Source organism: Phaseolus vulgaris, chromosome 10, assembly GCF_000499845.2.
Source record: "Phaseolus vulgaris cultivar G19833 chromosome 10, P. vulgaris v2.0, whole genome shotgun sequence".
NCBI classification, from domain to species: Eukaryota; Viridiplantae; Streptophyta; class Magnoliopsida; order Fabales; family Fabaceae; genus Phaseolus; species Phaseolus vulgaris.
The window spans coordinates 13,623,068-13,637,755 of NC_023750.2; the positions used below are offsets into that span (position 1 = coordinate 13,623,068).

The window sequence follows — 14,688 nt, forward strand, 5'->3', positions numbered from 1 at the left end:
GAAAGATAGGAGGAGGGCATTGCTGGAGCTTGCCCGGACCAGGGGAGCCAAGGGGACTGGTTCTTCCTCCTCCACCACCGAGCCCATCGCAGCTCCCCCTCTCTCGGTCGCGCCAGCTGAAGGCCCCGAGCCAGAGAGGAAAAGAAGGAGGCTAGTAAAGGCCTTTCCCACCACTGTGGCGGTCGCTGCTGATCCTACCCCCTCAACCGAGGAGGAGAGTTTTGGCTCTCCTCTCATACATCGCAAGAGGAAACACCAAGAGGTTGGGGGGGCTTCTTCTCTCAGGCCTGAGGAGATTGAAGTGGTACAGATCGAGGAGGGTTCACACCCACCTCCTCCTACTCAACCTGCCTCAACACCAACTTTCTCTCCCTCCCCCCAGCGCCTACCATCTCCGACGCCTCAACCTCTGTCTCCAGCATCACTTCCACCTCCACCCCCAGCGGGCCAAGCTATTGGTCAACTCACTCCACCTGCTGGGGGTGATTCTGCCCATTCAGGGGGTCTCTCAAGACTTCCTATATCACCACCACCGCCAACCTCTGCTGCTATTGTTGAAGGTGGTGATGCCAGCTCGCAGCCAAGCAGCTCTGGCACCAGCAATGAGAATTTCAGTCGGGTCATTGCCCTGGTTCGACACTTCATACGCAGTCGTTAGCTTCTCGAGTGGAGTGGGCAGGAGGTGGACATGCACTTGGCCAAGCAGATAGTGCTTTCCCTAGAGTTTTCCACCCAGCACCGCAAGCAACTAGTCCTGGAGAAGAGGATCAAGGAGCTTGAGCACGACAAGGAGTCACTGCAGAGTGACTTTGAAGCTGCCCAAGGGTCCGTAGATCTGATGAGGGACATGGTGGAAAAGTCCAGGAAAGAGTACCTGTTGCAGGTCCAAGAGACCATCAAGACCTAGATTTTGATGGGACAAGCTGTCAACGCTCTGGACAGCGAAGTGGTGGAGCTGAGGAGCAAGGTAATCAACTTGGAGGCTGAGACTTCCTCCCTACGCCAACTGAACTCACAACTAGCGGAGGATCTCAAGTCCACCAAGGAGGAGGCCACTGAAGGGGGGAGGAAACTTGAGAAGGCAGTGGATGAGCTTTCTGCGATGAAGGTCGAGCTTGCCGAAGCAAAGGGCAAACTGGGAGAAGCTGTCTCTTCCATTGCTTCCTTCACCGTTGAGAAGAACGCCTTGGAGAGTTCAAAGCAAAAGCTCGAAGCTGACAACGCCGAACTTATGAACGTGGGTGCTGACGCCCTTGCTGATGGGTTCGAGTTGGCATTCGAGCAGATTCGTTGCGTTCTTCCTGACGTGGACCAGTCGCAGTTCAGCATCTACCACGAAGTGGTAGATGGAAAGCTCATTCCTCCTTCTTAAGTTTTCCTCTTGTAATTTCATATTTCTGTGTATTTGAAATTTGTATATAAACCTTGGTGTGAATACATACTCGTTTCAGCTATATGCTTCTCTCGTACCTTCTTAAGCTTCTCTTTCTTTTTGCACACGACTAACTGTTAACTAGCTTAGGTTTAGTGCGATCTGTACTCTTTGATCTTGGCCTCTACCTTGATCACGACTAACTACTACCTTAGCTTTGTCTTTAACAATTCTTATTCATAGCTTCGTGCTTAGACGACTGACTAGGCATAGTCTGGCTGCTTCGGCTTGTTGTGTAAGAACTTGTTTGGAAAAGGTTCCTCCGACAAGGCACTACGCACTAGCATCCACCGACAAGGCACTACGCACTAGCATCCACCGACAACTCATCAGTCATTGTTCTTCGGTCTTCACCTTGCTTCTTTGTCGCTCTAGCGCTAAGTGCATAGAGGACTTTGACATCGATCGTCAGAAGTGATGCCTTGTTTGGGGGAAGAAGAGTGTTTCTCGACAACCCCTCTTATCTTCCCCAAGGTCATCAACCTTGAGCGGATCGGGTCGTTCTTTCCCTTCCTCACTCCTGGGGTGAGAAGGGTTTAAACTAAGGGCTTTACTGGGCCAATATTGGTATATGCCAAGTGGGTAAGGACGTTTGTCAAAATCCTTCCTTTCCCTCTCTTGGTCTTACTAGCACCGCTGGCTTTTCGAACCCTAGTCGCCTGCACTCACACCTGGGGTGAGGAGGACTTAGATCAGCGCCCATATTCGCGCCTAGGGCGAATAAGGCCTAACCGATTACCTGTACTCGCGCCTTGGGCGAGGAGGATTTTAACTTGAAAACTCTCGCACACTTGATATGCTAATAATCTTTTCATTGGGTGGCCTCGTTAAAAACCCTCCTTAGGGAAAAGAGTGCCCCCTTATCTGTTCAACTGTTTTCAGTATATACACCGAGTATGTCTTTAGCGCGAGAACGCAACTACTTTACAACTTAACTGAAATAAAATTTTAAGTGGGTGGCGTTCCACGTTCTGGGGATTGCTCCTCCCTCCAGAGTTTCCATCCGATAAGCTCCATTCTCCAATGCTTCAACCACCCTGTATGGACATGTCCACTTTGGAGACAACTTGTTTTCCATCTCATTCTGATGCGCCTTTCTCATCACCAGATCACCTTCCTGGAAGCGCCTGAGCCTTACCTTGGAATTGTGCCTCCGTTCTACTCTTCTTTTGACGGCTTTAGCACTAACTCTGGCTTCTTCTCGCACTTCGTCCAGTAGGTCGAGATTCACCTTTCGCTCTTCGTTGGATTCTTCGGCAATGAAATTCAAAAACCTGGGGGAGCTCTCCTATATTTCCACGGGAATCATGGCATCTGTCCCATAGACAAAGGCTAAAGGGTGTCTCATGGGTGCTGGACTGTGGAGTGGTATGGTAGGACCATACGATTCTGGGGACCTCCTCTGCCCATTTTCCTTTAGCTTTCTCTAGTCTTCGCTTCAGTCCCCTGAGCAGTACTCGGTTGGCTGACTCCACCTGACCATTGGTTTGTGGGTGTTCCACCGAGGCGAAAACCTGTTGTACCTTTTACTCCTCGCACATCTTCTTTAGCTGATGACTTGTGAACTGGGTGCCATTATCGGAGACCAGCCTCTTGGGTACTCCGAAACGGCAGACGATGTTCTTCCAGACAAAGTGCTCGACTTTTTGTGCGGTGATGTGCGCGACTGGTTCTGCTTCCACCCACTTGGTGAAATACTCGATGGCCACGATTAGGAACTTCATCTGCCTTATCGCCAGGGGAAAAGGTCCCAGGATGTCGATTCCCCACGTGTGAAATGGCCATGGGCTATGGATGGACTTCAACTCCTCGGGAGGTGCCTTATGCCAATCTACGTGAAGTTGACACTGTTTGCAACGTTGAGCATACCTCACGCAGTCTTCCTTCAGCGTTGGCCAGTAGTAACCCGCGCGGAGGATCCTACTTGCCAAAGCGCAACCGCCCACATGACTTCCGCACACCCCCTCGTGTAGCTCTGACATAAGCCTAGTGCATTGCTCGCCATACACGCAGATCTGCACAGGATGAGAAAACCCAAATCTAAACAGGTTTCCATCAATCAAAGTAAACTTACTCGAGCTCCGCTTTATTCTTTTAGCCTTTGTCGGGTCCAGTGGGAGTACACCATCTTCTAAATACAACTGATATGGTGTTATCCACGTGTCGGGCTCCCTAACAGCGCAGACTTCCATCACCTCATCGGTCTTTGCCGGTCGTGCTCTAACCCTTGGCGCTTTCAACGTCTCTTGAGTCAGCGAACGATGACCGATCGCCAGACGCTCCATTGATTTGCACACTTGAAGTACCTGGTTGTCTGACACGAACGCCCGCGGTACCTTCAAGGTCTCCTGAATGACGGTCCTCTGTTTTCCCCCCTTGCCTGAGCTGGCCAGCTTGGCAAGCAGGTCTGCTCTGGCATTTTGCTCTCTCGGCACATGAACTAGTTCAAACTCGGTGAAGGACGTCTTCAGGAGTTGTACGTATTCCAGGTAAGCTGCCATCTGGGGATCTTTCGCCTGGAACTCCCCTGTAACTTGCCCGGTGACTAGCAAAGAGTCACTCTTGGCAACCAAACTTCTTGCTCCCATTTCTCTTGCTAGCAACATTCCTGCGATCAGGGCTTCATACTCCGCCTGATTGTTGCTAGCCTTGAAAGCAAAGCGAAGGGACTGCTTGATCAGCACTCCGTTCGGGCCTTCCAAAATGACCCCAGCGCCGCTCCCCTGCTGATTGGAAGAGCCATCCACTGATAATACCCATCGGAAGTCTAACCCTTCTGAAGGTGTCGCGACCGACGACAGCTCCACCACAAAGTCGGCGAACACCTGCCCCTTTATCGGTCCTCGGGGCTCGTACTGAATGTCGAACTCAGACAATTCAACCGCCCACTTGACCATCCTTCCCGCTACGTCTGGTTTCTTTAGCACCTTTTGGATGGGCAGATCTGTCATTACCACTACTGTGAAGCTGTTGAAATAATGTCTGAGTCTTCTTCCTGAAAATACTACCGTCAGGGCAGCCTTCTCGAGGGCTTGGTACCTCGTTTCAGGGCCTTGCAGTACCTTACTCACAAAGTACACAGGCCTCTGGTCCTGATCTTGCTCTTGTACCAGGACTGAACTGACTGCTCTCTCCGTCACAGCAAAGTATAGACGAAGAGGGGTGCCCACTTGTGGTTTACGCAAGACCGGTGGGCTTGCCAGGTACTCCTTCAACTTGATGAAGGCCTCCTCGCACTCCTGTGTCCAAAGGAATCTGCTGTTGCGCTTAAGACACTGGAAATACGGATGACCTTTCTCCCCTCCAGCGGACATAAACCGGGATAATGTTGCCAGCCGACCGGTGAGTTGTTGCACCTCCTTCACCGTCGTTGGACTCCTCATTGCCACGATTGCTGCGCACTTTTCTGGATTTGCTTCGATTCCACGCTCTGTCAGGAGGAATCCCAAGAACTTCCCTGCCTCCACGCCGAAAATACATTTCTCAGGGTTGAGCTTCAACCTGTACCTGGCGATGGTGGTGAATAATTCCTCTAGATCGGCCACATGAGGCTCCTTCTCTCGGGATGTGACCACCATGTCATCTACATATGCATGCACGTTTCTTCCAAGCATGGGCGAGAGCACCCTATCCATAAGTCACTGATAGGTAGCCCCCGCATTCTTCAGCCCGAACGGCATTACCTTGTAGCAGTAGCAAGACCGTTCAGTCATGAATGCTGTCTTGCACTCGTCCCTGGGGTGCATTCTGATCTGGTTGTATCCTGAGAATCCATCCAAGAAACTGAGTAGCTTCCCCCCCTGATGCGCTATCCACCAGAGCGTCTATGCTGGGTAGAGGGTAGGAATCTTTGGGGCATGCCTTGTTGAGGTCAGTGAAGTCCACACACATCCTCCATTTGCCGTTTGGCTTCTGAACCAGTACCACGTTAGCTAGCCACTCTGGGTACTGGATCTCCCTGATGTGCCCTGCGGCAAGGAGCTTCTGGGCTTCGTCATGGATCACTTTCCTCTTCTCTTCGTTGAATTTCCTTCGCCTCTGTCGCACAGGTCGGACTTTAGGATCCATCGACAGGCCATGGCAAAGGAAGTCAGGGTCAATTCCTGGCATGTCAGATGCTGACCATGCGAACGCGCCCATGTGCCTCTCGATCACCCCGGCAATCAACCCTCGTTCTTCTTCGCCGAGCGATCCTCCCAACTTGAACTTTCTCCCCCTTATATCTACTTCTACCCACCCCTCAACTGGGTGGGGTCTTCTCTCGCTGGCGATGACCGCCCTCGCGATCCCTGACTCGCAAGGAGTGATCATGCCCTCCTCCTCTGCTTCCACCTGAGCTACCTGGGAGCCCCCCAGCGTAGCAACCTCCATCTCCTGATCGCCATGCGTTCCCCTAACCGCCGATCGCTCTTCGAGCACACCTGGTGGTGGTGTTGAGGTGACATGGTATATGCTCCTTTTCTGCCTGAGGCTGTTCACATAACAGCGCCTAGCTTCAGCCTGATCTGACTTGATGGTTATCACGGTCCCCTCCATCGACGGCAGCTTCAGCTTCATGTGCCTCGTCGATGGCATTGCACCCAACCTATTGAGTGTTGGCCTTCCCAGCAAGATGTTGTACGCAGAAGGGGCGTTCACCACCAAGTACCTTATCTTTTCGGTGCGGGCTGTTGTTCCATCGGTGAACATTGTTGAACGTCGACCAGAACATGACGTCTGCCGAGCTCCCTTGGTCTACGAGCACTCTGTGCACTCGCCTTCCTGTTGTGATTAGGGAGATGACCACAGGATCGTTTTCGTGCGGTACAACGTCCCGCAGATCAGCTTTCTTGAAAGTGATATCTACCTCGGGAAAATGGCCCTCGTCCACGACCATTACCGATCGAGCATACCTTCTTCTTTGTGATGCGGTGCATCCCCCACCAGAGAAGCCCCCCGCAATCGTCTGCACCTCCCCGTGCACAGGGATTTCATGCTGTTGCTCTCCTGCCTGGGACCCCGATGCGCGATCACCCTGCGCCTCCCGCAGGTAATCTGCTAGGAACCCAGACTTTACCAACTCTGCCAGCTGGTGTCCCAACGCCAAGCAGGAGTGGAATGTGTGACCAAATGTTTGGTGAAACTCACACTACTCGTTCTTTTTCCTCCCAAGTACCTTATCTGTCTTCTCTGGTACTCGGAGTCTCGCGGCTATGGTAGGAAGGGCGATCAGATCTGCCAACCCTACCATGAAATCGTATCTTGGGGGTGCGTTGTTCTCCCTTGCACACCCCCTGCCTTGGTCCTTCCTGGGTGCATAAGGACGAGGTTTCCCCTGCACCTTATTTCCCTCCTTTGCCTCATGCACCCTCGTGTGCTGCTGTTGCTTCCCCTGTCCTCCACGCGGCTTCAGCGGTGCAGCACTTCCTCTTTTCTCAGAAACCTCTGTCTCTGCCACTATGTGCGCCACCACGCGTCGCCGAATCTCCGCAAAGGTGCTGGGATGGCTTCTGATGAGCGACTCACTGAAAGGACCAGGCAGCACTCCCTTCTTAAACGCATGCACCAGCATATCCTCGTCCTTGCTGGGCAATATAACCACTTGGGCTCCAAAGCAGTTGAGGTAGTCTTTCAGCGACTCACCTTGATACTGGCGTACATCGAACAGATCGTACGACACCACTGAAGGTGCTCTGTTAACGATGTACTGCTCAGTGAAAAGCTTCGAAAACTGATGAAAGGACGTGATATGACCCTCTGGCACACTTACGAACCATTCCAAGGCGATTCCACTCAGTGTGCTCATGAACATCTTGCAATACACGACATCTGAGCCCCCAGACAGCATCATCTGAGTGTGGAACGCCGTCAGATGCTGATCCTGCCTGTTGACCAGAACGTTGGATCTTGCCTCGTCAAACTTGGATCGACGTGTGCACCGCTTCAACCTCCGTCCTTCGTCGTGGTCCACCTCAAGAACCTGCAAAAGAACAGAGCGGCGCCGCTGCGGCCGATCGCACTCCAACGCCCAAGTCAGTGACTGAATCACCAAATACTTCAAGAGCAAAACTCAAGAACTCTCAAGGAACCGTGCAATGTTCTCTCTCACAGTATGCTCAAGAACTTTGCAAGCGTAAAGAATACAATCTGAACGTGCGTACCTCAAAAGTTCGTTGGGGAACCCTTAAATACCTGGTCACTTTCTCTCTCCTGGCAGTTATAGACCTGGACACGTGGCTCGCATCCAGCTGTACACGTGCCATCATCTGGAGCCTCCTTGACTTGGGCACTGCTTCTGACTCTCCTTTGGCTAAGTTATTTATGCATGATACTGCTCAGTGCATAGCTAACTTGGAGCGCGATCTCTACTGGAAATGGCGAGTTAGGGTGCCTTCGTACACCTTCCCTGTGGTCTCGCCGGCCGCCTTCATAATCTGCACCACCTTCATCTTCGGCGATGTGCTTGCTCCGGCGATCTCTAATCACTTGGTCGCCTGAGTTTACATCTGGCGACTTCATCTTTAACCCGATGACCGCCGGTTCTGGTACGCTGGAGATCGGAGCACGCCAACTTAATAACTGGCGACTATACGAACCCCCCGACCTCCTTCCCTTCTGCCAGCCTGGCGTCCTCTCAACACGCCTATACAATAGCTTGATGCCACGTCATCACTTCCGACTACCAGGGCGGTACACAAGCCCCCCAGTCTTAAGCGAAGACTTGTCCAGCGAAAAGACTAAAGGAGTCACGCCAATACCGATCTACGTGGCATTGGCGCAGAATTCCAAGCGGTTGTACTTTCTGCTTCTCTGACGCTCCACCAAACACTCCTCCCATCGTTCGACACGTGGCTTCATCAACGGTTACCTTCAGTTAACGTTTGCGCTTCCCAAACCCATTTCGAAAAACCCTTAAACCCATTTCGCTTCACTGTTTCATCACTTTCTTCGTATTCTCAGACGCTCCAACTCTCTTCTGCAAAAAAGCTCTCAACGTTCTTCAACCTTCTGAATCACCAACATCCTTCATCGCCTTCCCGATCATAAAAAGGTACGTCCTTTCCTTCTTCTGCTGGTTTTTCCTGCATTTTAACCGATTCGCATCATCCTTTAACTGTCTGGTGCATACGTTGTGGGTTGTTTTTTCTGTTTCTCCTTCTTCGTAACTTAGGGCTTTGTCTTCATTGCAACGAACCTTCGCTCGTTCGTTTTCCACCCTTCTCTTGTGATCGAGTCAGCCTCTGCAAACCCTGATCACCTTTGCTTTTCTTCTTCCTTTGCAGCTTCAGCAATGACTCGCTCAAAGATCACCCCAAATCCTCCTCCTTCATCGCGAAACCCCTCTTCTCAAGCACACAACCCACCGCGAGCACGCGGTGCTTCGTCTTCTCAGGCTGAGAGGCCTGCACCTTCTCGCCCCAACCTGGCCCAGGCTACTCCGCCTGTCACCGGAGGAGCCTCCGTCCGCCCACCAGACTTCAAAAAACTATATCCCTGGGCCAACTCGACCTTGTTGAGGGAAACATCTTCTGTAAACACTGCTGGGGCAGTTCTGCGATTGACGAAGGGGGATGAGCCTCACCAATCATTCCACAAGGAGCACGACGAAAAGATGACGATGCTACCTTGCCCCCCCGACCTGCCAGTTTGCGCCGACAACAAGGCAAACAACGGTGGACCCTTCTGCTTCGTTTACACAACCTTGTTCAAGAAGGTGAAACTCAGGTTTCCCTTCACTCGCTTTGAGAGGGAGCTTCTTACCGAGCTCAACATCGCCGCCGCCCAGCTCCATCCCAACAGCTGGGCGTTCCAGGTCATGTGCGACCATCTGGGGTTGCCAGCATCAGTGGATGCCTTCTTATTTCTTTTTGAAGCCAAGCACCCAGGAGATTGCCTGTGGGTAAGCTTGAACGGGATTGCTGGGAGGTCGATCCTCTCTATCTTCCAGCAATCCTACAAAGACTGGAAGGGCAAATTCGTCCAGGTTCGCCCCAACAACAAGGACGCTTCCCTGCTCGACGGTTTCCCCTTGTACTGGGTAAACAAGGGGAACAAAGAGTCCAAAAGCAGCTTCAGGAGGCCAAGGAGTCCTGATAGCATGGGTGCCTTGGACAGGGACCTCTGCTTCTTCTGGAAGAGTGTGGCAGACGCCAACATCACCTTCTTCACCACCACACTCATCTGCTTCGAGTTCTTCGAGGACCAACTCGAAATTCGCATAGGTTAGAACGTCTAAGTCTTTGTTCTAACATTACCTCTGTTAACTGTTTCTGGACGTCTTGTGCGTTGTGTGCAAGACTTTGGTTTTATTTTTCTGCACTATTTATCTGCCTTGCTGCATACTGCCTTATGCATTTATTTTCTTTCTGAGCTAACCCATGCATTTTTGCTCTCTGCAGATAATATGTTGGGCCGGGGCAAGCTCGCTGAACTGAGGGCGCTCGCCCGAACCCACGGGTTGGCATCGGGTTCCCAAACCGTGCCAAACTCTGTGGTGGAGATCGCCGCTGCTCAAGGCAGATCGCCACCCAGGGGCCCAACTTCCTTTGAGGCCCAACCCGCCAACCAACGCAAAAAGCTTGTCCTCAAGAAACCCAAGAGGAAAGCCCCCCAAGTAGTCCATGAGGAGGAAGAGGAAGACGACGAGGCAACTGAAGATGGCCTCGTTACGAAGAGGAAGAGGGTGGCCCCTTCTTCACCATCTGCTCCACCCCCTCTTCCAACATCAACACCGCCATCTACGCCTGCTCCTCCTCCATCATTGCCACCCCCACCAGCTCCTGCCTCACCAGTCCAAGCAATTCCATTGGCGTCTGCGCCACCTGTGGTTGAGGCCCCCGAGCCAAACTTCATGGAGGACCCCCCGAGCGCCTCCACTCCTTATGTATCAGCTGGAGGGGGTCCTCCTTCAAATGCCTCAACCGCAAACATTGCTCCAATCGGGGATGAGGTTGCCCACAACTCTCCAATTCTGATTACCGAATCCCCGACGTCGCCACCACGCCAAGAAGCACCTGCTGAGCGACCAACTCAAGAAGGTGGCGGCGAAAACCAATAAGCAACCCACCCAGTGCCTCCACAAGCAAACCTCTCCCTTGAGGTCACGAGGATGTGGGAGCCTTTCTCTGCCAAACTGAAGATGATGGCAGAGGACTTCCCCACCATTATCTCTAGAGCTGTGGAGAGCTCCACCAGGAAGCTCCAGGATGACCTCTACGCCCTCCGAACTGAGAATAGCACTATAAGGATTGAGGCGGAGAGGTTATCTTGCAATCTGACACTCGCCGAGATTAAGCACTCCCGAGTAGAAGATGCAATGAGCACCGAGCTCCGGGTGGCGCGCAAGGAGGCCACCGATCTACGCCATAAGGTGCAGCTTCTGGCTCAAGAGAAGATTGAGCTGGAGAGCAAGATTGTACCTTATCGCGTCAAAGTGGCTGACCTGGAGGCCTTAATAAAAACTGACGCCGCCAAGGTAAAGAAACTGGAACAAAGGTCAGCCGATCGGGAGGTCTTCCTGGGGAAGGTGGAGAAGGCGAGGGACGACGCCATGGCTGAGCTTGCCGAAGCCAACAAAGAAAAGGGGAAGATCGCTGCTGAATTGGCCCAGGTGCAGGCAGAATCCAAGAAGGTTGCTGAAGACCTTCTCCAAGCTCAGGAAACCATCGAAAAACTCAAGAAGCAAGCTGAAGAGCTGGAGCAGCAGACCAAGGGGCTGAAGGAACAAATTGAAGAACTCAAGAGACAGATTGAAGAACTTAATCTGAGCTCTGCCCAAATTCTGGCTGCTGGATTCGAGGCCGCACGGGAACAGTTCGCCTGCTTGTTCCCCGATCTAGACCTCAGCATGGTGTCCCTCAACAACGAGGTGGTGGATGGGAAGGTTGTTCCCGCTGAAGACTGATCGATTCCCTCCATCCACTACCTTTATGCTTTCCCTTTGCATACAATTGTAACAAAACTTTCTATTTTTCTGTACACGTGCCCTGAACTGATATTTACTTTAATGACAAAGTCTTTGTATTTCCTCTTATAACTTCTTTGGCTGCTTTAACTTTCCTTGCACAAATTGCCTCAAAGAAATAACTTAGTAATTTCGTAAGCGTAGAAATTAACTCAGCGATTTCGTAAGCGCGATCATATACTTAACTGCTTCGAACCACATCGATTTCGAATAACAATCATTCCAACAACTTGTAAACTTAAGGCAATGAACCTTAGCGTAAAATCGCTCTTCAAACAACGAGTTTTAACTCAACTGGTGGCTTAAGACATCGCTTCACCCGGTCTGCCTTATCAGAACGGGTCTTTAACTTCTCGCCATTGTTTGAACTTTTCCTGGTCGCCAAAGACTCTTGGCGATATCAGCTTCTTCCTGCCTTCACAACTTGGCCATTGTTCCTTCATCTGGGGGTAGAGGCGCCTTTCGGATCCTTCTCTACCTTCCTGAACTTCAGAACAAAGACCGGGTGACTAGGTGTTCTCTTCGAACCTACCTTAGCCACCCTCCAAACTTCTTCCACCCTTTGCACCACACCTGAACTCGTTCGAGACGAGAAGGATTTTATCTTGCCTGAACTCGCTCATCGGTGAGAAGGTCTTTAACTCGCCTGAACTCGCTCATAGGCGAGAAGGTCTTTAAACTCGCCTGAACTCGCTCATAGGCGAGAAGGTCTTTAAATCGTGCCTCTATATTGCCCCAGGGGTTACATCTCCTCTCCCCAGAAACACTGAGGACTTCCGCTGGTGCCTCTACATTGCCCCAGGGGTTACATCTTCTCGCCCCCAGAAACACTGAGGACTTTTCACTCTTCCTCGCCTGCACTCGCTTGACGGCGAGGAGGTCTTTATCTCGCCTCAGGACGCGCGAGGGCGTTGAGGTCTTTCAACTGGTGCCTCCGATCGCCGAAAGACGATGAAGACTTTAACTTTAACTGATGCCTCCGATCGCCGAAAGATGATGAGGACTTTAACTTTAACTGATGCCTCCGATCGCCGAAAGACGATGAGGACTTAAAAACTTTTTAGAAAGCATGCAATATATCTTTACTTGCCTTAAATCACATATAAGTGACAAGGTCTTTCTTCAAAACTTTCTGAAAACAACAAGCATGCAATCTAAAACAACTTTGAACTTCGAAAACTCTTCTTTTATTGGGTGGCCTCATTAAAAACCCTCCTTAGGGAAAAAAGAGTGCCCCCTTCAAACTGTTTTAACAGAGACATTGTAATATAACTTCGTGTTTATCTTTACTTACAAAGCTTCTTAACTGTAATACAACTTGAGGTGCGTGGCGTTCCAAATGCGAGGAATCGCTCCTCCTTCCAATGTCTCTAGGCGGTAGGCGCCGTTCCCGAGTGCCTCGGTTATTCTGAACGGTCTCGTCTACTTAGGTGACAACTTATTCTCCATCTCATATTGGTGGGCTTTCCTCATCACCAGGTCGCCTTCTCTAAACTGTCTCGGCATCACCTTCGAGTTGTATCTTCGTTCAATCCTTCTCTTCACCGCCTCAGCTTTTAATCTCGCCTCTTCCCTGACCTCATCCAGTAGATCCAGGTTCAACCTTCTCTCTTCATTCGAGTCTTCCTCTACGAAGTTCTGGAATCTCGGCGAGCTCTCCTGGATCTCCACTGGAATCATTGCATCACACCCATAGACCAAGCTGAACGGGGTCTCATGGGTTCCTGACTGTTCGGTGGTGTGGTACGCCCAGACTATACGGGGTACCTCCTCAACCCAGCTTCCTTTGGCTTTCTCTAGCCTTCTCTTCAAACCTCTCAGAAACACCCGATTAGCTGACTCCACCTGGCCATTTGTCTGAGGGTGCTCGACGGATGCAAACACTTGTTGAATTCCCACCCCTTCGCAAAGCTTCTTCAACAGGTGGCTTGCAAACTGAGTCCCGTTGTCCGACACCAGGCGCTTCGGCACACCAAACCGGCACACAATGTTCTTCCACACGAAACCTTTGATCTTGTGTGCGGTGATCTGGGCCACTGGTTCTGCTTCGATCCACTTGGTGAAATACTCAATCGCCACCACCAAGTACTTCATCTGCCTGATCGCCAGCGGGAAAGGTCCCAGGATGTCGATTCCCCAAGTATGAAACGGCCAAGGACTGTAAATCGACTTCAACTCCTCGGGAGGCGCCTTGTGCCAATCGGCGTGCTGTTGGCATTGTTTGCAACACTGCGCATACTTCTTGCAGTCTTCTCTCATCGTTGGCCAGTAGTAACCTGCACGGAGGGTCCTTGCGGCCAGAGCTCGACCCCCGACGTGGCTTCCGCATATACCTTCATGGAGCTCTGCCATAATCCTCGTGCATTTCTCACCATACACACATTCCAGGAGTGGGTGAGTGAACCCAAACTTGTACAACTCGCCATCGATCATTGTGTACTTGCTAGAATTTTTCTTTATCTTCCTAGCCTCTGTCGGATCCAGCGGGAGAAGGCCATCTGCCAGGCACCGCTTGTACTGTGTTATCCAGGTGTCTGGCTCATGGGTAGCGCAGACCTGCGTCATGTTCACCTTCTCTCCTCGACATGCTCTAATTCTCGGCGATCTCAACGTTTCTTGCGTCAAAGACCTGTGACTTCTTGCCGCTTTTTCCGTCGACTTGCTTATCTGAAGAACCAGGTGATCTGCTACAAATGCTCTCGGCGTCTTCAGAGTTTCTTGAATCACCGTCCTCTGCCTACCCCCCTTGCCTGAACTGGCGAGCTTAGCCAGCAAGTCAGCTCGGGCGTTCTGCTCTCTGGGCACATGCACTACTTCAAAGGAGGCAAAGGAACTCTTCAATTCCTGCACATACTCCAGGTAAGCCGCCATTTGTGGATCTTTAGCCTGGAACTCGCCTGTTACTTGCCCCGTGACTAGCAGCGAGTCACTTTTAGCCATCAACACCCTGGCTCCCATCTCTTTGGCCAGCAGAATCCCGGCGATCAGCGCCTCATACTCTGCTTGATTATTGCTGGCTTTGAAGGCAAACCTCAAAGACTGTTCGATCAGCTTGCCGTTGGGTCCCTCCAAGATGACTCCAGCACCGCTACCCTGCTGGTTTGACGATCCGTCCACTGAGAGCACCCAACGGAAGTCATCCCCTTCAACTCGTGTCGCTTCAGATGAGAGCTCGACCACGAAATCTGCGAAGATCTGTCCCTTGATCGGGCCTCGGGGCTCATACTTAATGTCAAACTCCGACACCTTCACCGCCCACTTCACCATTCTCCCGGCAACGTCAGGCTTCTTCAAGACCTTCTGGATGGGCAAG

At 51.6% G+C, this 14,688-nt stretch overlaps 2 protein-coding genes across 2 annotated transcripts; both read right to left on the reverse strand.

The window, feature by feature from the left end:
- Nucleotides 1–2,363: 2,363 nt before the first annotated feature.
- On the reverse strand, nt 2,364–5,010 carry LOC137815005 (uncharacterized). Its single transcript, XM_068618011.1, has 4 exons — nt 4,543–5,010; nt 3,739–4,359; nt 3,302–3,447; nt 2,364–2,469 (listed from the first exon to the last, which is right to left on the reverse strand). Exons 1-4 carry the CDS (start codon nt 5,008–5,010, stop codon nt 2,364–2,366), a joined length of 1,341 nt encoding a protein of 446 aa, XP_068474112.1.
- Nucleotides 5,011–6,560: 1,550 nt separating this feature from the next.
- On the reverse strand, nt 6,561–7,262 carry LOC137815013 (uncharacterized). Its single transcript, XM_068618024.1, has one exon. The coding sequence runs from the start codon at nt 7,260–7,262 to the stop codon at nt 6,561–6,563; it is 702 nt and encodes a 233-aa protein (XP_068474125.1).
- Nucleotides 7,263–14,688: the final 7,426 nt, after the last annotated feature.

Excerpts from the sequence above, each read along its gene's own strand:
- LOC137815005 (XM_068618011.1), bottom strand. The coding sequence starts at position 5,010 with ATGGTGGTCACATCCCGAGAGAAGGAGCCTCATGTGGCCGATCTAGAG. Across the intron at positions 3,448-3,738 it reads CGTTCGTGTCAGACAACCAG|ATCTGCGTGTATGGCGAGCA; the intron begins GTACTTCAAGTG and ends CATCCTGTGCAG. Across the intron at positions 2,470-3,301 it reads CTGAAGGAAGACTGCGTGAG|GGTGGTTGAAGCATTGGAGA; the intron begins GTATGCTCAACG and ends ATGTCCATACAG.
- LOC137815013 (XM_068618024.1), bottom strand. The coding sequence starts at position 7,262 with ATGATGCTGTCTGGGGGCTCAGATGTCGTGTATTGCAAGATGTTCATG.